General features: G+C 56.0%; 1 protein-coding gene across 7 annotated transcripts in view; it reads left to right on the top strand.

The window, feature by feature from the left end:
- NOL4L (nucleolar protein 4 like) overlaps positions 1 to 21,894 on the top strand; it is a 127,929-nt gene that overhangs the window by 82,460 nt on the left and 23,575 nt on the right. For 4 of the 7 annotated variants that reach the window (XR_005529407.1, XM_039237738.1, XM_039237739.1 and 1 more), the window contains one exon: positions 18,551 to 18,692. Coding sequence is in view for 6 of the 7 variants with exons in the window: in XM_039237738.1 (XP_039093669.1) it covers positions 18,551 to 18,692 (142 nt within the window). In the remaining variant the exon portion in view is untranslated. Of the gene's footprint in view, positions 1 to 9,198; positions 9,212 to 10,322; positions 10,489 to 13,228; positions 13,245 to 18,550; positions 18,693 to 21,894 lie in introns of those variants that run through there. The other 3 variants (XM_039237742.1, XM_039237741.1, XM_039237743.1) reach the window with 3 other exon arrangements.

The following is a 21,894-nucleotide window of genomic DNA, read 5'->3' as shown; positions in this document are numbered from 1 at the left end:
AGCCACATAAGAGTGGGGTCCTTGCTGTCCAGTCCATCCAACAAACAGGAATCCCATGAGTCATTCAGGGATGCTTTTGACTACAAGAACAAAAAGTCAGCTGACTCTACAGCCAAACATGAAGTTTTTTTACTGCTGAAACAAGATGAGTGGAGGAGCCATTTTTGAGGTTAATGTCTACAATGTCGTTGATGCTTCTGACGTTGTTGACATCTTCCTCATGCTTGTGAGATGGCTGCTGTTGCTCCAGCCATCTTGTCCACATTCAAGGTGAGAGGAAGACGGGAAGGGGTGTTGTAAGCTCAGGCCAGTGAAGCAAAAGCCTTCCCAGAAAATTACCAATAGTCTTTTGTTGACATTGCATTGGCCAGTGTCACGTGGCTACCTCTAGCTGCAAGGGAGGCTTTGAAAGAAAGAATTTTGTTTTTCTACCCTCTCTAGTTGAGAAAAGGAAGGCAGACACGTGGAGTTTGCATATCAGATAAGTTAGTCTGCAGTATCTCCCATGGCCTAGGCGCCGTCAATCGAACTTGATAATGCACTTGGGTTATTAAGATGCCAAAGGATTGGGCAGGAGGAAATAATGAGAGGGGTGGGGGGACAGAGGAGAAGCAGGGAGGAGACGAAGGAAGAGAGAAGGAATGGTTGTCGAAGGCCTTCTGTGTGCCTGGTGCCCCACACGTCTGGGGTTACTGTCATGGGGAAACTAGGCCCAGTCTCAGAGAGCTCAGGTGACTTGTCTGAAGTCACAGAGCTAGTGTGAGAGAGCCCTGTTCCCTCTAACATCATGCCATTACTTCCCAAGGGAAGAGGAAGGAGGAGAGAAAGGAAAAAGAAGGTGAGTGGGAGCACAGATAGGGACAGGTCAAGGCCCCCAGTGGCACCAGCACCACCAGCTTCCCGGGGGCAGGCCTGGGTGCCCTGATCCGTGGTCCTGGCACACAGCAGGGACTCGTGCTACTTATTTTTCACATTACCGTGGACATTGTGATAGCCAGCCGAGGCTTGTGAGGCTTGGGCGAGCTGCCTGCTGGGCGCCAGTCAAGCCTCCTGCAGGCATCACTGCATTTAAGCCTCAGGGCAGCCTTCAGAGCAGCCCCTGTTGCCCCCCCCCACCCCATCTTAGAGATGAGAGAACAAAGGCTTAGAGAGTTAGGTTGCCTGCCTGAGGGCACGTGGAGGAAGGGCCTGCCTGCAAATGGAACACACCTGTCACCTGCTCCCCGGCTCTACCCCCACCCGGGGCTGCCCACCGGGCACAGGACTCCAGCCGCCAGAAAGTTCTCCGTGCAGTAGCTCTGCCTTCAGGACCCTTGGCCGTTACCCACACACTTCCCAGCCGCGGGCGCTGTCACGGAGGGGCTTAGGACGAAAAGGGGAAGTGCCGCCTGCCCTTCCCTTGGCACCCTGTCGCCACAGGCAAGCCTCTCCTCCCTGGAGCAGCAGCCAGTAGCTGCAGCGTCTTGCAGAGGGGCCCTAGCCCCTCCTCCGGTCACCTGCCCAAGAGCTAGCAAGATGCCCCAGGCCCAGCTTCCCTCAGGGAAGAAGGCACGGAGAAGCCTTGGGGGTCCCGCCAGAGGGAGCAGCCCCAGCCCCTTGTCAGTGCTCAGCCCGAAGGAGACCTCTGAGGGCCCAGACTTGCGCTGGCGGTTGGTCTTTCTGCCGAGCTGGAGGTCGGTGAGGCATGACACCAGGTGGCCCGGCCCAGCGGTCCCTTCTTAGCAGGGCGCTTCACACACTAGGGCCCCACACACCCTGGTTCAAGCCCCAGCACAGCCACTAGCTTCCAGCTCTGTAACTACGGGCATGTCTCCTGGTCTCTGAACGCCAGCTTCCTCACTGCTGGGTGACTGGATGAGTCATTTAATCTTCCTCCCAGAGCCCCTACTCCTTCTTACAAAACAGCAATTAATATCAACCTTGCTATTTGGCTGATTCGATAAGGTGCATATACTATGGCCCCGCGTAAGTGCCTGGCAGAGTGGGTCGCAGTAGCTGATCACAACGAGCGCCAGGCTGCTCGACCATGGCAACTGGCTTCGGCTTTATTCCCTTCTTCAAACTTTTATTAAAGTACGCCACACATACAGAAAAGAGCACACATCGTTAAGCGGGCCTCCCAGTAAGTTTTTCCACACCGAATCCACCTCCTGTGACCAGTTCTCAGATCGAGAAACAGAACATTGTCAGTACCCCAAAACTCCTCTGTGCCCCCTCCCTGTCACCACCCCCACCAAGGGTGACCGCCACCCTGGCCTCTAATAGCATACATTGGTTTTGCCCCTTCCAGAGAATCCTACAGCATGTGCGTTTTCGCCCACAAGCCTAAGTTTGTAAGCATTATCTGTGTTACGGTGCGCACTCCAGCTTGGCTCCCTTCTGTTGTCGAGTGGTATTCGGCAGCACGGGTGTGCCACGGCAAGCCCGTGTCCCTCAGCATTCTCTTGGGTGCCTTCCAGGTCGGGGCTCCTGCGAATAGTGTTCTGTGACCGTTCTAGAATGTTCTGTAGGGACCACCTCCACTTGTTTTGTCGTATGCGTACCTGGGAGTGGAAGTGCTGGGTTGCAGCTGGCCTTGGCTTTTCAGCTGAGTCTCTCCAAAGGTGCTAGGGACGCGGGAAGGGGGTGGGTGTTGCGTGCCCCGTGGGAGTTACAAGTGCGGCCAGCGTTGCAGATGGTGTGCCTAACTCAGAGCTGTGTCACGGAGCTCAGAGTTGTACCAGGCAGAGGGCGGAATGGGGTCCTGAGTGATGCAGTGAGGAGTTCGTGCTGCGTGTGGGATGCTGCCGGACACTGTGCTGCCTAACAGCCTGTCCTAGCCCTGAGAGTTCATGGTCCAGTTGGGGAAAGGAGGTATGAAGCAGGAAACAGGAAGTACCACAAGCACATCAGGTGACAGGAGAGTAACGGAGACCTGCCGCAAGAGCCAGCCGGGGGTCTGCGACATTGGTGCTCTGGGGTCAGGTGGTTCCAGACTTGGTGAGGGTGGAGGGTGTCTTTGCTGATGGCCTAAAGCACCTTTCTAGCATGCATCCTTCATTGCCCAGCTCAAATGTCACCTCCTCGGGGCGCCCGGGTGGCTCAGTCAGTTAAGAGCTGGACTTCTGCTCAGGTCATGATCTCACAGTTTGTGAGTTCAAGCCCCACCTCAGGCTCTGTGCTGACAGCTCGGAGCCTGGAGCCTGCTTCATATTCTGTGTCTCCCTCTCTCTCTCTGTCCCTGCTCATGCTCTGTCTCTCCGTCTGTCTCTCAAAAATAAATAAACATTGAAAAAGTTTTTTTTAAAAATGTCACCTCCTCAGGGGAGCTCTCCAGGATCCAGTAGGTCCTTCTTACATGCTAGAGACTTTCTTCCCAACAGGCCCCACAACTGTCAAGTGCAAATTGAATGTACATCCTGTGACCAGAAACCATTTGGTCATTCATTTAATCTCTCTCTCTCTCCTTCCCTCCCTCCCTCTTCCTCCCTCTCTCTCCCTCCTGCTGGCCTGCAGGCTCTGAGTAGACAGACTTATATCTGTATTGTTCATTGTTGGGTCTCCCATACTTCCCATGGTGCGTGGCATGTGGTAGGGGGTCTATACCTATTTGTGGAAAGAACATGTGCCTGAAAGCATGCATGATCAAAGGAATGGAGGGGGTCACACATGGTGATTGGGGAACAGAAGACAGTGAGTGTGTCTGAAGCAGAGTTCGCAGCTTGGAACAGAAGGACATAAGGCCAGCAGGGCTGTGGAAGGCCTCCAATACCAGACCAGTGAGCTGCCACTTGGTTCTGCCAGCAACTGGGAGCCATTGAAGGTTTCGGAGTAGGAGAGCAACATGAGCAGAGGTTAACCGACGACACTTTAAAGCAACACATGACTGAAAAGGAGATTGGTGAATCTCCTTTCTACGTTTTGTCCTGCTTGTTAGGAAAGTACATTTCCACAAGTCAGGCTCTTTAGTTCTATTCACATGGGAAATTAATCTAAACGGAGAAGGAATGAGGACACAGTATTGGACAGTTCTTCTAGGTTTCAGCAAGGTTGTCCAACTGACTATGAGGTCGCAGCCAGCTGTGCGAAAATAGGCAAATGCCAATAATAAGTGGAGAAGGCAGGCTACCAGCCAATCCTCAGGTCAAGCGTCTTGAATTCAGACATGTGTGAAGCCCTTGGTGCTTCCTCTGTGCCCCTCTGAGATGCCCTCCCTCCTCACTGCCTGTCACATTCTTCCTGCCTTCTTTGGTTTAGATCGATGTCATCTCTTCCAAGAACCCCCTACCCCAAGCCCCTCCTTTCTCCATGATTGTCTGCACCTAGGGCACCTCTCTGTTATGGCCTGGGTTTAACTGGACAGTTCTTGACGACAGGGGTGGATGTTAGACCTACTAGGTATTAAAATATATTCTAGAGCTATAATATTGGCACAGGACTAGAGCAGTAAACTAGAATAGAAAATTCTAAAAATAATGGGAAATTAGCGTAGTGTACTATAACGCTGGCATTTCTAATCCACGGACAAAGAGAATTATTTCAAAGATGGTATTGGACAACTTGGATAACCACTTAAAAAGAACACAAACTAGATCCTCACTGCACTGCTTATATGGAGATGAATTACAGATTGAATAAAGATTTGGGGCACCTGGTGGGCTCAGTCAGTAGAGCATGTGATGCTTGATTGCAAGGTCCTGAGTTCAAGTCCCACATTGGGCATAGAGCTTACTTAAAAAAGAGAGAGAGAGAGAGAGATTTAACCATAACGGAGCTATAAGAGCTCTACAAGAAAACATGGGTGAAATACTTCTATAACCTCAGAATGGGAAAAAACTTTGTTTTGGCCTGATACCCTTAAGCCCTAACAGGAAAAAAAAAAAAATTGAGAGGATAGAAAAATGAAAATTTTCCATATGGCAAAATAATCTCATCACAAAATAAAAAGATAACAAAAGGACAACATATTTGCAAAATATATGACAAGATAAATTTTTCTTCCTAGAAAAGAGACCACCAGGCATCTGGATGGCTCAGTCAGTTGAGCGTCCAACTTCAGCTCAGGTCATGATCTCTCAGCTCATGAGTTCAAGCCATCCATTGAGCTCTGTGCTAACATCTCAGAGCCTAGAGCCTGCTTCTGATTTTCTGTCTCCATCTCTCTCTGCCCCTCCCCTACTCACATTCTCTCTTTCTCTCTCTCTCTCTCTCAAAAAATAAACATTAAAAATTTTTAATACAAATTTTTTAAAAAGACCAGCAACTCAAACAGAGAAGGGGCAAAGAATATGAACAGGTTCTAAGAAATGCAAGTCACCGATAAATACATGATACACATAAATATATACTCACACTGCCAAAATAAGAGATACTATTTTCCACCTCAGATTGGTAAAGATGGGAGAGACTGCTAATACTAAGCACTGACAAGCTTGCCAGGAGATGGCAATTGCCGCCCGTCACTGGTGGCTGAGTCAACCGGCACAGCATTGGTGCAGGGGGGTGGTCATCACTGTGAAAATTCAGAATCCGGATGATGATGATAAAAGCTACCATTTACCAAGTACTGCCCTGGGTCCAGCTGCATTTCATGACCTAACCTCAGAAGCCAGACACTCCCCTTTCCACAAAATCTCATTGCTTGCGCGGCCCTACTCATTGTGACAGGGCACTAGGCTGTGATACCAGGAGTTGAGGATCACACAGAGACATCTCAGAGGCTGGCCACCACGGTGTCCAATTTCAAAGGGGAAATTTGGTGTCAAATACTACATTAAGCACACTATCTTATTATCCACTTTGCAGATCAGGAAACTGAGGCTTAAAGAGATTTAAGTGTGGTGCCCAAGGTCACTTGAGTGTCAAACCCAGAATCTGAACCCGTCCCATTTGGCTAGACTTTATTTGGACCTCCTCACTGGTCTCTCTGCCGCCACTCTTGCTTCCTTATAATCTCATCTCCTCTGATCTAAAAACATAATTCACATTGCACCATTTCCTCACTCTTAGAATAAAATCGACATGCTTTACAGTGGTATACACAGCCCTGCATGCTTGGCCCTGAACACCCTGTCACCTTTATCCCCCTGACCCCAGCCCGTCTTGCTCTGGCCACATTGCTCGTCTTTCTGTTCCTCAAACATGCCAAGTCCCTTCCTACCTCAGGGCCTTGGCACCAGCTCTTCCTTCTGCCTGGAAGACTGTGCCCCCAGGTCTTCACCCAGCTGTCAACTTCAGCCACCCTGGGGTCAGGGCACACGTTGGCTTACTCCTGAGAGGGCCCTTCCCTGACCACTCAGCCCGGACCCTTGTCTCCGCCCTCAACCCATCTCCATTCCCTCCCTTACCTCCCCTCGTCCTGTGCCTCTCCTTCACCCCATCCGCATCCTACTCCTTGTTTCCAGGATCCTACCAAGATGTAAACTTTGCATTTAGCTATATTTCTCTTTACTCTCAGGACTTAGAACAGCCGAATTAATAACAATGAGTCTTCCGAAGTGTCCAGGACAGTTGTGTTGTGGGGAGTCTCTCTAGATTTCTTGTCTGGTTGTCTCTCCATAATCAGATTCAGGTTATGCATTTTGGAGGAGAACACAACGTGGGTGATTATTGCATCTCTTTAGGAGGTGAGCACATCACATCAGGTGGCCCCACTTTGGGGGGTACTGAATTTGATCACATGGTTAGTGGGTGTCTGCCAGTCTCTCCATTGTGCAGGTACATGTTCTCTTCCATCATAAGTAAGTAATTTATAGGGACAAATGGGTTTTTTAATGCTTTGAGATTCTTGAACAGCATCCTTTCTGATCAGACTAAGATCCTGATTTTCCTCCTAATAACAAACCCCTGATTCCCTTGGCCAGGTCCCCACTTGTGGAGTGTGCTCATTTCATACTGGAGTCTGTCTGCAGGAGTTCACCGCTTAAGAAGCCCTGTAGAGGGGCGCCTGCGTGACTCAGTCAGTTAAGCGTCCAACTTCGGCTCAGGTCATGATCTCACAGTCCGTGGGTTCGAGCCCCGCATCGGGCTGTGTGCTGACAGCTCAGAGCCTGGAGCCTGCTTCAGATTCTGTGTCTCCCTCTCTCTCTGCCCCTCCCTTGCTTGCTCTCTGTCTCTCAAAATAAAATAAAGATATTTAAAAATTTTTAAAAAAAGAAGCCCCTAGAGCAAAGGCCCTGCCAATTGTCCACTTACAAAACCCCCCACTGTGGGGGCGCCTGGCTGGCTCAGTGGGCTGAGCATCCGACTCTTGATTTTGGTTCAGGTCATGATCTCACGGTTCATGAGATCGAACCCAGCATGGAGCCTGCTTGGGATTCTCTGTCTCCCTCTCTCTCTGCCTTTCCTCCGCTTGCACTTTCTCTCTCTCAAAATAAATAAACATTAAAAAAAAAAAAAAAAGCACCCCCTGCTTGCAAAGCCTGACATGAAGGGGACATGCAGGCAGTATTGCCCTCATAAGCAGATGGGAGCATCCTTCTCTGCCCTAGTCTCCCACCAGACTGGGAACGAAAGGAGGGAGGGAGGGACACATTATTGGGAGAATGAGTGGTCAAGAAACTGGGTCATACCATTCCTTTTTGGGACCCGTGCTGTGGCCACTTTAAGGATCGAGGGAGTTGTCCAAAGGCAAAAGGACACTGAAAGCAACTGGCACAAGGTTACTCAAGGAGTGGCCGCTCCTGCAGGAATAAGGACCCGGGAGATTTCTGCAGGCTTCAGCACACATGAAAACTCACCTAATTTTCAGTGCTGCTAAACAGCCAGGTTTCTCTAGGGCTCCCAACTGCTTTCTGTGGGTTGAGTGGGGCTGAGGCTGTTTTATCTCAGGGATGGTAAATGAGTTCACATTTCATGCCTAGGGAAAATCACTGCTCTGCTCTCCTGGGCGGTACTGGCTCTCTTTTATTAGTCAGAAAAGAGGTGGGTTATCTGGGTTCAATTCTACCTTTGAACTTCAGTTGGATTTGGCTTTATATTTCAAGCCCAGATGTCCACCACTACTGTGAAATAGTGACTCAGGCCAGGAGAAGTCAAAGGTCTCTAGAAATGTGGTGGAAAGAGATGGGAAATCCGGGCCTGAATTATCTCATTTTCAAAGTGAGGAAAGGCATTTCCCATGTCGGAAACGCCCACATTTCCCTGGATGTATTGGAGAGTAGAGGCCACTAATTAAAATCCTAAAAATCAGTATTGGGCACCAACGTGTGTGGACATTCAGGTGATGCAGCCTCCAGGCTGTCCCCACCACAGAGGGCAAGAAGATCTGTTAGAGAAAACTGGGAAGGGTACGTTGGTTTGAAAACACATCCGATTTCAGGAATAAAAGGCGCTAATGAATAACATAATTAGACCCCCTTTTAAAAAGAAAGTGTAGGTTCTATCCTGACAGAATAAATCTTTAGCACGTGTGGGAGAAGTCTGTCTGCCTTTGATTTGATATGTTGCCATCTTTCTTTTCCTAAGGGGTGAATACTGAGCTCCGAGCCTGTGTTGTACTTCCGACTCACACCTGTAGAGGGAGCCTTGTTTACCTCGGATTGTTCACAATGCAAAGCTTTCAGTGAAAAGAAAGAAAAAGGCTTTTAGAGAAAAAAAAGTTGGAGGGTTAAAGGCAGTCTGTTTCAAAATTGCAAACAATCGAGATGGTTGTCTTGGTTTTTTTTTCCTTCTTTGCTGGTTCTACTGTGAATGAGTTGTAGCGTAAAGCCAGTAGGTATCGTCCTTCTTTTTCAGATGCGGCTAGAGGGACCAGGAGGTGGGATCGTTGTTGGTATTTTTTTGTTTTGTTTTTTGGCCATTTCCTCACAGAATTCCACGAGGACAGCTCCTCGTCCCTGCTAAAGCACAAGCTTTTTCTGAAGGCTGATGCGTTGTAACAGAGGTTGTGAATCTGGGGAGGGGGGACATCTGCCCTTGACCCGTCTTCTCTGTTGGGGTCTAATTGTGCTGTTTGGGGACGAGCGAGTTCTGTCTTAGGCGGAGTCTGAGGTCGCTCGCAGGTCCAGGGTCCTCCACCCCCCACCCCGCGACGCCCCACGCGGTCCTCTCCGGCACCCCAGGCGGACGAGGTCCGCCTGAGCGGAGGACCGCGTCTCCGGCCCGCGTGGGCCCTCCCTCCCCTGCCACTCTGTGTCTCCGCGGACAGTACGCGCCCAGGTCTGGGATGGAGCAGCATTCTTGATGTTATCCTATTACTTTACAACTGTAGCTCGCGCGCCGTCAGGAGCCGGTACGGTGTGGTCTGGAGGAGCACAATGACGGGCGGGAGGAGTGGGGGTGGTGGGGAGGGAGCGGAGAGCGAGTCGGCGGCGAGCGCTCGCGATCGCTGAAATGTTTGGGTCGGACAGGTGAACGCATCTTGGAGTCCCAGGCGCCCGCCAGGGAGGAAGAAGGGGAGCATGGGAGGGTGTAAACTAAGTGGTGGGAAAGAGACAAAGGAAGAGTGAAGAGGCGAGATGGTACGGAATATAGGGAGGGGGAGGGGAGAGGAGGAGGCAGAGGGTGGGCTGCGCGCTAAGGAGACCGATCTTGAACTTGATCAAGAAAAGGGGGGCCCTTAGGTGGGGGGGCCGGCAATGAGCCGGCCACGTGCCTGGTTTTCCCAGACTAGGGTCTCGCTGAGACCGCCCGGGGGCCCAGCAGCCCCGCCCAGCGAGGACCCGCGTGCCCAGGGAACCTGGGGACGCGAGGAGGTCCAGGGCTGCCCGAAGGCCCCAGGGCGCGGAGAGTTCCTAATGGTGCCTGAGTCACTTTCTTTGGGCCAAGTCTCTCCTTTCCTGGCCTGAACGCAGAGAGCCGACGGGCCGGGTGCCTCCCCTTCCAACCCCCAGACCCGAAGACTGAGGCCTCCAGGAGCGAGGGGCGGTCACAGACCCCACCGCTTTCTTTCCTGGGCTCAGCCCCCAGCAAGAATCTTCCTCGAAGCGCTTCCCCCTTAAGAGCGCTCTCCCCCCGGAGCGCACGGCAGCTCGTCCAGCGCGCCCTCATCCCTCCCCCACTACCTGGCCCAGCACCCCCTCCTTCCACCTCCTCTCCCCCCTCCCCGCCCCCTCCCCCCGCCTCTCCCTCCTTTCTCCTCTCTCTGGGTGCCTCCTTTTCCTCTCTCCCCCTCCCCCCGTGCCCACTCCTCCCTCTCGTCAGCCCCTCCACCTCCTCCTCCTGCTGCTCCTCCTACTCCCCCTGCGTGCGCCCTCCCTGCGCTCCCCTCCCCCCCGGCCCCCGCCCCGTGCCCGGTCCCGCCTCCCCGTGCCCGGTGCCCCCCTCCCCCTTCCTCCCTCCCGGCCGCGGCGCCGCCGCCGCTGCCGCCGCCGCTCGCCTGGGCCCTCCCCCTGGCCACCCCCGCCCCCGGGCCGGGCAGTGACGCGCCGCGGCGGTGCCAGCCCCTCTCCCCGGGCGGCCGCGGCGGCAGCAGCAGCAGCAGCAGCTGGAGCTGTGGGGCTGTCACTGCCGCCCGCCCCGCTCACTCGCCGAGCCCGACCGCCGGTCTCCGCCTCGCCTCCCGCCCAGGTACGGAGTCCGGCCCGGATCCCTGCGATCGGGCCGTTTCCGGGCCCCCGGCCGCCGCCCCCCTTCTCCCGCCGATGCCGCCGGCCGTTGAGCTGCGGTTAAGGGGGTGGGGGAGCTGAGGGGTTCTGGGGAGGGGTACGCGGGGGAGCTTCCTGCTCCGGGGCTGAGGAGGGGGGCGCAGGGAAGCGGCTGCGCCCTGGGCGGAGTGGGCTGGGGCGGGGGGCGGGTGAGTGTGCCCGAGTGGGGGGGAGCGGGCAGGGGAGGTGCACTCTGGGGGCTTTGGGGTGCCGGAGTGGTGTGCCTGGCGGCGAGTGCCGGCGGGGGGGCCGCCGGGCGCACCCCACTCCGGGGCCTTGCGCGCCGCCGGTCCTGGGGGGCGGTGATTGTGTGCGCTGCGCCGCGCCGCGGTATTGTGCGGCGGCCACACCGTTTGCAGCCGGCTCGGCACCGCGTCCCGGGGAGGCAGGCGTTCGCAGGCGGCGGGGTGGGGGCCGGGCTCGGGTTGCCGCCACCGCGGCCGCCGCGAGAAGGGAAGTGGACTGTTTGGGGATATGAGGACGGGAAGCGTTGAGTGGCAGGGAGGGGCCCCCCGCCTTGGCGCGGGGAGTTGAGATGAGGTTTGCAGAGTTGAGCTCACTTCGGCAGGCCCCTGTCCCTCCCCGGAGGGGACCGGGTGCCCTGCTCAGGTGTATCGTCGGAGCGGAAGTCGGGGGCGTCGGCGGACCCTGGCGAAGGGGCATTCCTTGATGAAGGGGACACACGGGGCGGGGGCCGCTGGCCGGAGTGAGGGCGCGCTCCCGCGTTAAGTTGGATTTACGCCTCCGCCGGCCGCTCTCCGCTCTCCACCGAGTCTTCCTGGGCCGGACACTTCTCGTGGGGCAGGGTGGGGGTGTGCAGCCCACAGTTTTTATTCCAGCTGCTCGAGTTCAGAAATGACTCCCCCTCCCTGCTCCCACCTGGAGCAGCGTTTGCCCGAGTCCGGTCGCCCCTACTGGGCCGTGCTTCCTGGGGGAAGTTCTCATTAAGCCTGGCTAATTAGCATTATTCCTGGAGAAAGGTTAAGGTTAGACCGTCCTTTTCCTTATTGGAAAAGGAGGCCCACCCCCCTCCTCCCCATTCCCTTCTCCCTTCCCCCTCCCCAAGAGCACAAAAGCACAAAAAGAAAGTGTGAAGAGGCGCAGATCAATGGAGAAGCCACAAACCCATTAATTCAAATGGAACCTTTTTCCCCCTCTAAAACATTGATTTTTCTTTCTGTCTGCTCTGAGGGGAGATTAATAACCTCCTGATTTCACCTGAAATGGTGTTTGGACTCTGTGATTTCCTCCTCTTTCTGAGAAGGATTGTGGCTCGAAATAGATTCTCCCTTGAGATAAAGCCCTACTTATCCCAGAATCAGCTGGAAACCCCAGCCTGGGGCCCCCAGCCTACCAGGTCGGGGCGTGGGGAGAGGTGTTCATGGGCTCTCACAACTCCTCTGGGGCAAACCGTCTGTGTGATGGGACTAGGGGTGCAGTATGGCCCCCTGTTTCTGGGCTGGAGGTCGGGCTGGGGGAAAGACCCCTATCTGGCCCAGACCTCAGGGGTAGTTCAGTCCTTACATAGTAAATTACCCCTTCATTGGAAACCCATTAGGGCCTAAATGCGTCTTTAAATAATATCAAGCTCCTGTCTAACCCATCTGAAGCTGGGCTTGTTTTAGAGAGTAGGTTTCAAGGCAGCACCTCATCCCATACCACTTTGCTTGGGCTGTGTGACATGACCCCATTCAGCACCTTTCCGGAGCAGAAGACCCCAGAACTTTCCTCCCAGCTGGGGAGGCGGATTTGGGGAATCTTCTGTGGCCTCAGCCACCCTGGGGCCATGTGGAGCTGGACTGCCCTGAGTTTCTCAAGAACTTTTTTGCCTTGTCTGGGTCCCTTTCTCGGAAGGAACTCCCTGCAACTCCTGCAGGGGGTTAGCTCTGAGTGGTTCTTCACCACCACCCCCCCACCCCACCCCCCGCTGCAACTCCTCTCTCCAGCCACCCTCTTAAAGAGACCCCTGTTAATGCCAGGGCCCGGGGTGTCCATGAGGCCCTCGTGGTGAGGAGTGCTGGGAAAACAGCCAGTTGCCTTTGCCCAGGAAACAAAAGCCTGTTTTACACTCGACACACTAGCAGGAAGGTGTTGAAAATGCTCACTCCCAGCATTCAGACGTTGGTGACAGCAGGGACAACAGAGCATCTCCCTGTGTGTGTGGGTTTCTGATGGACCCTGTGCATGTGTGCAAGAGCACCTGAAGGGTGGCAAGGGACTAGCCGCCTCAGCCCTCCCCACTTCACGTTTCCCAGAAGGGCTTGAGCTTGCAGGACTAGTCAGCAGAGGAGGTGTTAGCAGGAAGGAGTAGAATTGTGCAGGGAGTGTCCCTGGGAGGCTAGCCTCCTCCTCTGGTGGCCAGGTGGGCTTGGCGTGGAGCGTGAAGCGGCAGCCTTGGGACCCCACAGCTCCCAGGAGCTGCGGCTCAGACCACCCTAAGATTTCACTTGTGCAGTCCCTTCACTATTTCCAATCCTGGGGGGGGGGGTTCGTCTTCCATTAATAAACCATCTGATGAACCGAAGGGGTTAAGTTGGGGTCAAATGCGGTTCAGTACCTTCTTGGCATGCTCAGAAGGCTGCGTGTGTAATGCTCACTGACATGGAGACAAGGGGAAGAGTTGCCTCTTACTGAAGAATTCCAGGGCCCAGAAGGAGCCTGCAGGTGTTGCAGAAGGAGGTACTCATTTTCTACATCTCGGTCCCCGCCTGCTTGGGGTAGAGCTAGTGCTGGGGCAGCTGTCCCAGCCTGGCCATCTTTCTGGCAGGAGCTTTAGCCTCTCATCAAACAGACTGTGGGGGCTAGACAGAGGGGTCTGTCTCCTGCCTGGCCCAGAAACACCTCTGGCACATCCCGCTGCCCCTCCCCCCCATCCCCCACCTTCTCTGAAACATACACCCAAGGCTCCTGGTCAGGGCTTATGGCTTACAATTGCACTAAATTCTCAGCAAATCCTCCTCTTTTTTTTTTTTTCTCTCTCAAAGCAAGTGGTAGAGATAGAGTTACAGCTGAGAGGAAAGGGCTGGAAAATGTTGTGTGAGGCACGCCCCAGGATCCCTGTCCTGGAGGATGCAAATGGCTCAACTTCAGAGGCACCAGGAACCTAGTTCCCAAGAAATTGACCCCAGTTGTAAAATAATCAGGTTACTGATAGCACCTGCTCCTAGTTACCCGCCATGGATACGGGCGCGTTTCCACCATTTCCCCTCTGCTCTCCCGTTTTCTCCTCCTCCTAGGCTGGGCAGTGGCTGGTGCTAGTTTGCCTGCAGAGGAGGAAGGGCCTCAGAACCTGGGTGGAGAGAAACTGAACCTGCCCATGAATTTTGGACTGCAGATAAGAGCAGGGAGGGTTTGGTCCAGTTCCTCTCCGTCTGCCCAGACAGAGTCAGGGCTCCGGGATTGGGGTGTGTCCTAGGGGCCAGCTGGGTGCTTGCTCACCTTCTCCCCACACATTCTGAAGTTCCCCCTTCAGCAAGGCAGCGGCGCTATCACCTTGAAACCCACAGAGGCTCAGGCCCTTTGGTGCTGAATGATCACCTTTTATCAACAGGTGGCAAGGCTCTAGGCTTCAAGGTGTCTGAGGTCAGAGGTAAGAGGAGCCAGGGGACCAGGGAGGGGGCAGGCAGCTGGCTGGTCACTCTCATGGGGTCTGGGGAGAGGTGGCCCAGAAGGACTGCCTACACTCTTTCATTCTCTAATGAAAATTTCATTGAAGTTGGTTTACAGAAAGAGAGAAATTAGTAGATCAGATTCCCTTGAGAGTCCAGAAGGGAAAAGCAAGAGGTGCCTGACTCGTGACCTCTGGGTGAGCAGGGAGAACACCCTAGGTCAATGCACAGGCCCAGGAGCCTGCCACTCACAAGGCTGCGCTGGCTGCCTCCTGCTGTTCCTTGGGACTGCGGTACACGGTACACAGGCACACTGTCGTGAAGGGGCCTGTGTAGCCTGCTCCCCCAGCCTTGGCTCCGCGCTGGGCAAGGTCGAAACCTCCCCTCTGCAGCTGGGGGCTACGCGGGGGCAGCCGACTGGCAAGGGGGTCACTTTCTGTGTTCCCGCCAGGTTGACTATGCTTGGTTTGTCCTACAAAGCGGCTCCAGCAGCAGTGCTAGCACCTTACACAGAACCACAGCCTTCAGAGCCGGGGCTCACGCAGCGGAACCCTGCGGGCTGGGAGAACACGCTCTGGGGAGAGCCCTGCAGTCCTCTGGTGACGTGATGGGGGGGTCCGCAGTCCCCTTCTCGCCCGCACTTACACACGGGGCAGAATCTTTGGCTGGTGTCTCTGCCTAGATGACAAGGTCCTGAAGGAGAGGAGCCTTCATCGTCTGTGCCCCTGGCACAACATGAGCACATAGTAGATGTTCAGAAAATGTGTGTCTACTCATTGAAGAGAGCGCGCGTGTGTGGGAGTGTGTGTAAATATAGCTCCATCTCCCATGAGTTTCCTTTGGGTCTCATCCTGAGACGCTCTGTCGTTAAGGAGTCTGGCTCTTACAGTTGAAGGGAGGAAGCGGTGTGGCGGCTCTGTGATGTGGGCTCTGGGCACTGGCTGCCTGGGTTCAGACCCAGCTCTGCTGCTTGCACTGGTGCCCTTGGGCAGCTGGGGCAGATCTCCCAGGGCAGGTCCCCGTCCTGGGATCGGCCCGACTCGGTGCCTGCTTTTTTTTTTTAATGGGGCTGTTGAAGGGAAATTTCATGAAACCCTTGCCCCAGAGCACCCTGGGTGTTCGCTATCAGGTGATTGCCGGCGTCAATGTAAAATCTAGCTCACCTCTTCCCAGTTGGACTTGGCAGGGCAGGGTGGAGGGGGTCGTTTTGGTGGACAGTTAAGCGATCTGAGTCAGAGAAACCCTAGGCTCCGCATGGGGCGGCCGGCCTCAGCAGGGAGACGTTGCAGGGCAGCGCGCTGCCCCCTGCCCGCCGGCCTCGATCCAGATTTCACGTGGTCTCCGTTCAAGAACTGTGTGCGGTGGGACCCAGGCTGTCACTGTCGAGCTAATGCCACATCCTCATCAAACACCAGGATCCTGCCCGATAGTTCAGCCCGTTCGCTGTGTCTCACAGGCCTTGTGGGCGGTCCAGGAAGCACACAGCCTGGCCGCCCATTGGAAGGATGGAAGGTTATCTGGGGAAACTGAGGGCAGAGCCGCACAGTGTGCTGATGCGCTGCAGCTGGGGGGGCATATGCCTGGCTGCAGGGGCTGCTGGTCCAGACAGATTGTGTAACAAGAACAAGTGGTGGAGCCAGAGCCAGAGTTGGTGGGCGAGACAGGTACACGTTCGGAATTTGCACCGTGGAGGCCACAGGACAGCGGGTGTTCCTGCTGAGGGGGCAGCTGGCCAAGGAGGGCAAGGCCTTGAGGGCCGGAAGGAGGGCGTGTCTGGGCCTTCAGGATTGTGCACATCTGGCTCTGCCACTTGTAAGCTTGGGCAGTCACCTTAACCGCTTGAAGCCTCAGTTTCTCATCTGTAAAATGGGGCCGATAACTACCTACCTTCATTAGGCCCACAGGTGAGCCTGTGGAGAGGATGAAATGAGTCGATCCAAGGGGGGCACTTGGCACCTAATGAACTTTGGCATCTGCTCACGTTTTAAACTTAGTGGAATGAGGGTAGCACGTGGGCACCTTGAGTGCACCCAGCAGTTCTGACTTCTCCCCGCTCCTGGGTGAGAACCCTGTGTGCTCTGTGGACCGGCTTCAGACAGCCCTGCCCAGGCTTATGTGCACCTTGGGAGGGGACACTCCAGTGTGGCGCCACTGCCCCTGGCCTACCCCTCTGGCCACAGTGGCCTCCTGGCTGCTCCTTGGACCCACCCGCATGTACCGGTGCCTGGAAGGTCCCTGTGTAGACCCCGGCATAGTAACCTTCCTCACTTCCTGCCAGCTTCCTCTCAGATGTTTCCTAACCGGCGAGGCCCTCCTTGGCCACCTGACAAATGCGGCTGTGCAGGCCCCTCTCCCGCCTGCTCTGCTCCGTTCTGCTCCATAGCCCTCCTCACCACAGCCATTAGGTGTTTTTCTGCTGATTGTCCATCTCCTCCCCTGCTGGACAGTGAGTGCCAGAGAACCAGGGCTCTGTCTTGTCCACTGCTCCCCAGTGCCCAGAAAGTGCTTGGCTCATAGTAGGTGCTCAGTAAATGCTTGGTGAATGATGGCATGAAGCATTTTGAGTAGGTGGCGCTTCCAGATGTTAATAGATTCAGTCGTATAAATCATGGGTGTTTTCAGGAACACCCAAGAGCCAGAAGAGGCCTTCCTCCCTCAGGTCAGGCCCTGAGCACAGCGTGCCCTGGGCAGCCAGCAAGGATCAAGTGGCCCAAGCGAGGACGCGCCTGCCCTTGGCTCCCAGAGCCTCCAAGGGTCCCTCTCCAGCCAGCCACCCCTCTCACTCTCAGGTTCCATCCTGGAAGCGCCGGGGAGAGTTTTGTTGTCCCTTTGTGCCTTTTGTGCCGAGGCAGCCTTTTGAACAAGCGTGCCCCTCCGGGTGTGAGAACGTAGTCTGCGTGAATGTGAGTGAGCGGGTTTTCACCCAAGGAAGACTGGGTGGATGTGCTCTTGTGCAAGGAGCAGGGCGGCCAGCAGGAGGGAGGCAGGGTGAGTGGAAGTGCGGGGTTGGGTGGGAGGGGAAGAAGGCACAGGACACCTGGGCTCTGTCCCCTGAGGCTCTGAGTGTGCCTCGTGGGGACCCCTGAGCTGGGCTGAGCTCGCGTGGTGCATTTGGCCGCAGAGGGCACACACTGGCTGCACAGAAGCTGTAAATTCCAGGAAACTCCCTGCCAGCCCGGCGTCGTGGGGGAGGGGCGGATAATCCACGCTGGTTCCCTAGCACTTGGAGAACAGATGTGTCTGCCTCAGGGACAGCCTCCGAAAGTTCGAAACAAAGTGTGTTTGCTCATTAGAAGAGAGTCATTTGTGAGGGGGCCCTGGAGGGGAGGCTTTTTTTTGGGGGGGGGCCTCTGCCAGAGGTCCTTACTGGGGACCTACAGATGCCGTTGTATCCTGCTAGAGAGGAGAAGGGAGGGGGCAAAGCCAGCTTGGTGGGGGGGTGGGGAGTATTAGGGGGAGGAGGTGCTGGGTCATCTTTCTTGCGTTTTACAGCTAGCTCCCAAACACAGTTGCTTGCTGCTCCTGAAAGAGGCTGGGCCAGAAGGAGGTGGGGTCCCTTCCCACTGGAGGACTGGATTGAAGGGGCCCCGCCCTGGGGGTTCCCAGATGCCTGGCCAGGGGTTCACGGAAGCCAGCCAGGGGAGAGTAGGCAGGCGTGGTCCTCTCCAGCAGGCCCTCCGGCTGTTTGGAAGGCCCTGGCGGGCCCCCCAGGCCCTGGAGCCAAACCCCCTTTGCGGTCTGATCGGATCCCTCCCCGCCTGCCCCACCCCCTTCCTTCTCTGCACTCCAGGGGCTGGCCTTTCCAGCCCTGGAAGCTGCCCAAGAGCCTATCTTTGAAGCACAGCAAAGGTTAGGAAGGAGGAAGACAGAAATGTCCTCTGGGCTGGGGGAGTGGGAGAAAGGAATTCCATGCATGCTCCACGGAGCTGGAGCCGAGTTGGGAGGCAGCCCTAGTGGGGGCGGTCGGCTGGGCCTCGCCAGCGTCCGCATGTCTTGCTACCCACTTTCTGCCGCCTGTCCCTGTGCATGAGCGAGCCTTCTTCCCAGGGCTGCGGGGCGGGGAGCGGTGGCCCTTGTTTACAGCACTCTCGCTTCAACCTTGGCTCACAAGGGTAAGAGCCAGGCCCTGCTATCCGCCCCTACAGGATGCAAGACCTCATAATTGTCTTCAATTACAGACAGCGCCGGCCCTCAGCCCTGGCTTCCGACAGGAACCAGAGCCCGAACCACTTGCACGGGGGGCCAGGTTTGGGGTCTCCCTGTGGCCTTTGGGGGCTTCCAAATGCCCACCAGCCCTGGGGTTCACCCAGAATGCTGCCTTGGGGCTGCACAGAGCCTGTCCCTGTTGAAACAGCCACCTTCTTTGTCCCCGATCAGGATGAAACTTCTGTGAGCAGTGAGGATTTTGATATGAACGACTCCACATGGATGTCAGCTGACCCACACCTGGCCTCCAGCCTGAGTCCCAGCCAGGACGAGAGGATGCGAAGCCCTCAGAACCTCCACAGCCAAGAGGACGGTGAGTGTCTCTTGGGGGCCAGTTGGGGAGGGGCCCTGCCCACCTACAGGGGCCTAGGAATCTGGACTGGGGCCTGGAGGGGGGGGGGTGACCAGGCCCAGGCCGACAGCTGCCCCTGGGCAGCCTGGTGTTCTCGGCATCCCCACCAGTACCCCAGCCCCCTGGCTGCAGAGAGACCAAGGCCTCCCAAGGTAAACGGCTAGAGCTCTCAGGCCGGCAGCCTGACGGCCATCCTGCCTGCCTCTTTGCCCTGATGCTCACAGGCTGGTGGAGTATGGATGTCCAACTTACCGCCACTCAGGTCTGGGGAGGCTAACAGTTGCCTGACCCAGAAAAGTTCAGCTGCCTCGCAGTGAAAGCAAGAGTTAGCTTCTGCAGCTCAACATGAGGCTACGGGACAGGGTTCCTGCTGTCACCTCGTGTCTACTGTGTGTCCTCAGCCCCTTGCGATGAGAAGTGGCCTGGCTGAAGAGCCATCTGGCCTCTTCCCTAGCCCCCGCTGCCCTCCAGGGCCAGCAGGCAGCTTCCTGTGGCCTCCCTTGGAATAGAGGCCTTCTTCTTGGGATGGGAGTGTTGGAGTCAGAAGTCAGATCCGAGGGGTCCACTCCAGAGCACCTGTGTGGAACCCTCATGGGGCCGGGGCGACAGTGCTTGTGGCACTCACATGCAGTTGTGGGGCTGGGGTGGCACCTGTAGTCAGTGTCTCTGGCGGCGCTCTGGGTTTCTGGGGAGGTGATTGGGGGTGGAGGCTGAGCCTCAGAGATCTGGGGTGTAGAGCCAGCAATTAGGAAGGGTCAAAGGTCGGGCCTGGAATGCGGGAGGGAAGTGCAGGGTTAAAAAGGGGTGTAATGTTAGCTCTGTGAAACGGGTTAGCCTTAAAGAGTAAATAAGGGGTAGGAGCCTTGCGGTTTGGGTCAAAGTTCGTCTCCATGGCAGAACCTGCGCCTGCCTCCCGACTACTCTCATGGGCCTGAATCCGGCTTTGTCTGGAAGGAGCCCCAGCCTGGAGGCAGCTGGGGAAGCTGGGCCAGGGGCTGGGGAGCCCAGAGGGCTGGGATGTAAGGCTGCCAGGAAAGAAAAAGACTTTTGTGCCCTGACACCTCGTGAGGTCAGCACGACCCCCTCGTGCTGTGAGCCTCCCTACCAGAGCCTCCCCGACCAGTAGCACCTCCCAGTATTCCCACGGGGCGGGGGCAGCCACATGCTGCTGGGGGCTCTGGGGCTCGGAAGTGCCCAGCCACTGACCTCCCTCCTCATCTGAGCCGATCGAAGGCCACGCCCAAAGGCCACACCAAGGGCTTGCGCCAGCAGAGCTCAGCCAAGGGCATAGGGTTATACCTTCCCAAGAAGGATCCAGAACATTAAAAAAAAAAAAAAACTCTGAGTAGTAGGACTGAGTGGGGGCCGTATTCCCTCCGCTCATTCTTGAAAAAGTCCTATGTTCTTGTTGCTCAGAGCCATCCTTTGAGAGTCTGCTCCTCTGTTGGAGACCCCTCCCAGTGAGGTTTGGCACTCTGGGGGGGGGGGGGACCTCCAGGGCTAGGCAGCAGAAGCGGGTATTTCTGTGGGGGTCACAGGGCTTTCTCAGCGTCCGTTGCCCTGCTGCCTGGGGCTCGGTCCATCATGAAGATGCAGCAGAGAGACTGGGGTCAGCGCATCCTGTGGCTGGTCCCACAAGAGCTTCTCGGCAGGGGGTGGAGGGCGCCGACCCCCCCCGCCCCTCCCGCCACCCCCAGGCCCTCCTGGTTGTGGGGACTGGGCTGAAGCAGGCTGGCCTGCTGACAGTACCGGGGTGTTTATCAGGGCCGGCAGCCAGAGCTGGAGACAGGGAGGATGGTGTTGACTGTGATACCATCAATTTAATTATTTAATCAGAGGCTGCGTCTGGAGGCTGTGGGCTGATGTGCTGGCCAGAGGCCGACCAAGACCCAGTGCAGGGGGTCGCAGGCCTTGAGAAGGCCCAGTTGGCTGGCCTGGTCTCTGCTGCCCCTGCTGGCCCCGGGTCCATTGGTGGCTGCTGTGTTTCTCAAGGGTTGTGGGTTCCCATAGGGTTTTGGCTGGGCACAGGCCTGGCCTCGAGCCCTCCTCCAGCCCCCACAGCAGCTCGCAGCCAGCTCCCCTCTCTGAAGGTGCTTATGGTGCAGACACAAGCTCCCATCAGTGAATCAACGGGAGACCGCCAGGCTGCTGGGTGTTCTCATCTCCCCTGTTGTTAACGGAGGGCTGGGTGGGGACAGGACAGGCAGGGGCTCTGGTCGACCCCATACTCCAAACCTAGCCATAGCCCTCTGTGGTGGCTTGCTGTGTGGTCTCTGGCCCTCTGTCCTCCACGGAACTGGCAGGTTGGAAAGATGAGGCCTAAAGCCCCCATTGTGCGTCCCGCAAGGCACAGACCCTGTCAATCTTGCACTCTGCTCTGTCCCCAGTGACTCCAGCTGTATGCTTGGCGCGTTCTAGGGGCCTGCTGAATATTTGTTGCCTGAATAAATAAAGAAACAGACATTTATCAAGACACCCCCCCCCCGCCCCCCCAGCACACCATCCGGAGGGCATGTAGGTCCACCCTTATCAGGGACAAGTTGGGTTCTTTGTTCCTGAGGACATCCCCAGTCTGAGCACCTGGGTCTTTTCCCTTAGCCAGAAAGTAGGGGGGCTTCCTAAGCTGTGCCAGGGAGCACACCTCCCCATGCCCACCAGTGATTCAGCCCAGAACCATTTCAGGAAGCCAGGTAGCTTGCTCGTGTTCACACCTTTAGGTGTGTGTGTTGGGCCCTCCTCTTTCTCTTCCTCCTCCCCTCCTCCATCACCCCCTCCTCTCCCCATCCCTTTTCAATTTTTTAAATTTTTTTAATGTTTATTTATTTTTGAGATACAGAGAGAGAGAGCATGAGCAGGGGAGGGGCAGAGAGAGAGGGAGACACAGAATCCGAAGCAGGTTCCAGGCTCTGAGCTGTCAGCACAGAGTCTGACGTGGGGTTCGAACTCATGAACCACGAGATCATGACCTGAGCTGAAGTCTGCCACTTAACTGCCTGAGCCACCCAGGCGCCCCACCTTTTCAAATTTTAACAAATGCAGATGAAGACTGGGTCTTGGCCAGCAGTTAGGGCTGAGACCAGAAATGAATTGGCACAGTAGCTTTCAGCCCCGGGAGCCTGTCTCTGAGGTTTGCGGGGAGTGGGAATGCGCCCGCACTGAAACA

Source organism: Hyaena hyaena, unplaced genomic scaffold, assembly GCF_003009895.1.
Source record: "Hyaena hyaena isolate Hyena2069 unplaced genomic scaffold, ASM300989v1 scaffold_131, whole genome shotgun sequence".
NCBI lineage: Eukaryota > Metazoa > Chordata > Mammalia > Carnivora > Hyaenidae > Hyaena > Hyaena hyaena.
Note: the sequence above shows the minus strand (reverse complement) of the source record. Positions and strands in the feature narration are given on the sequence as shown.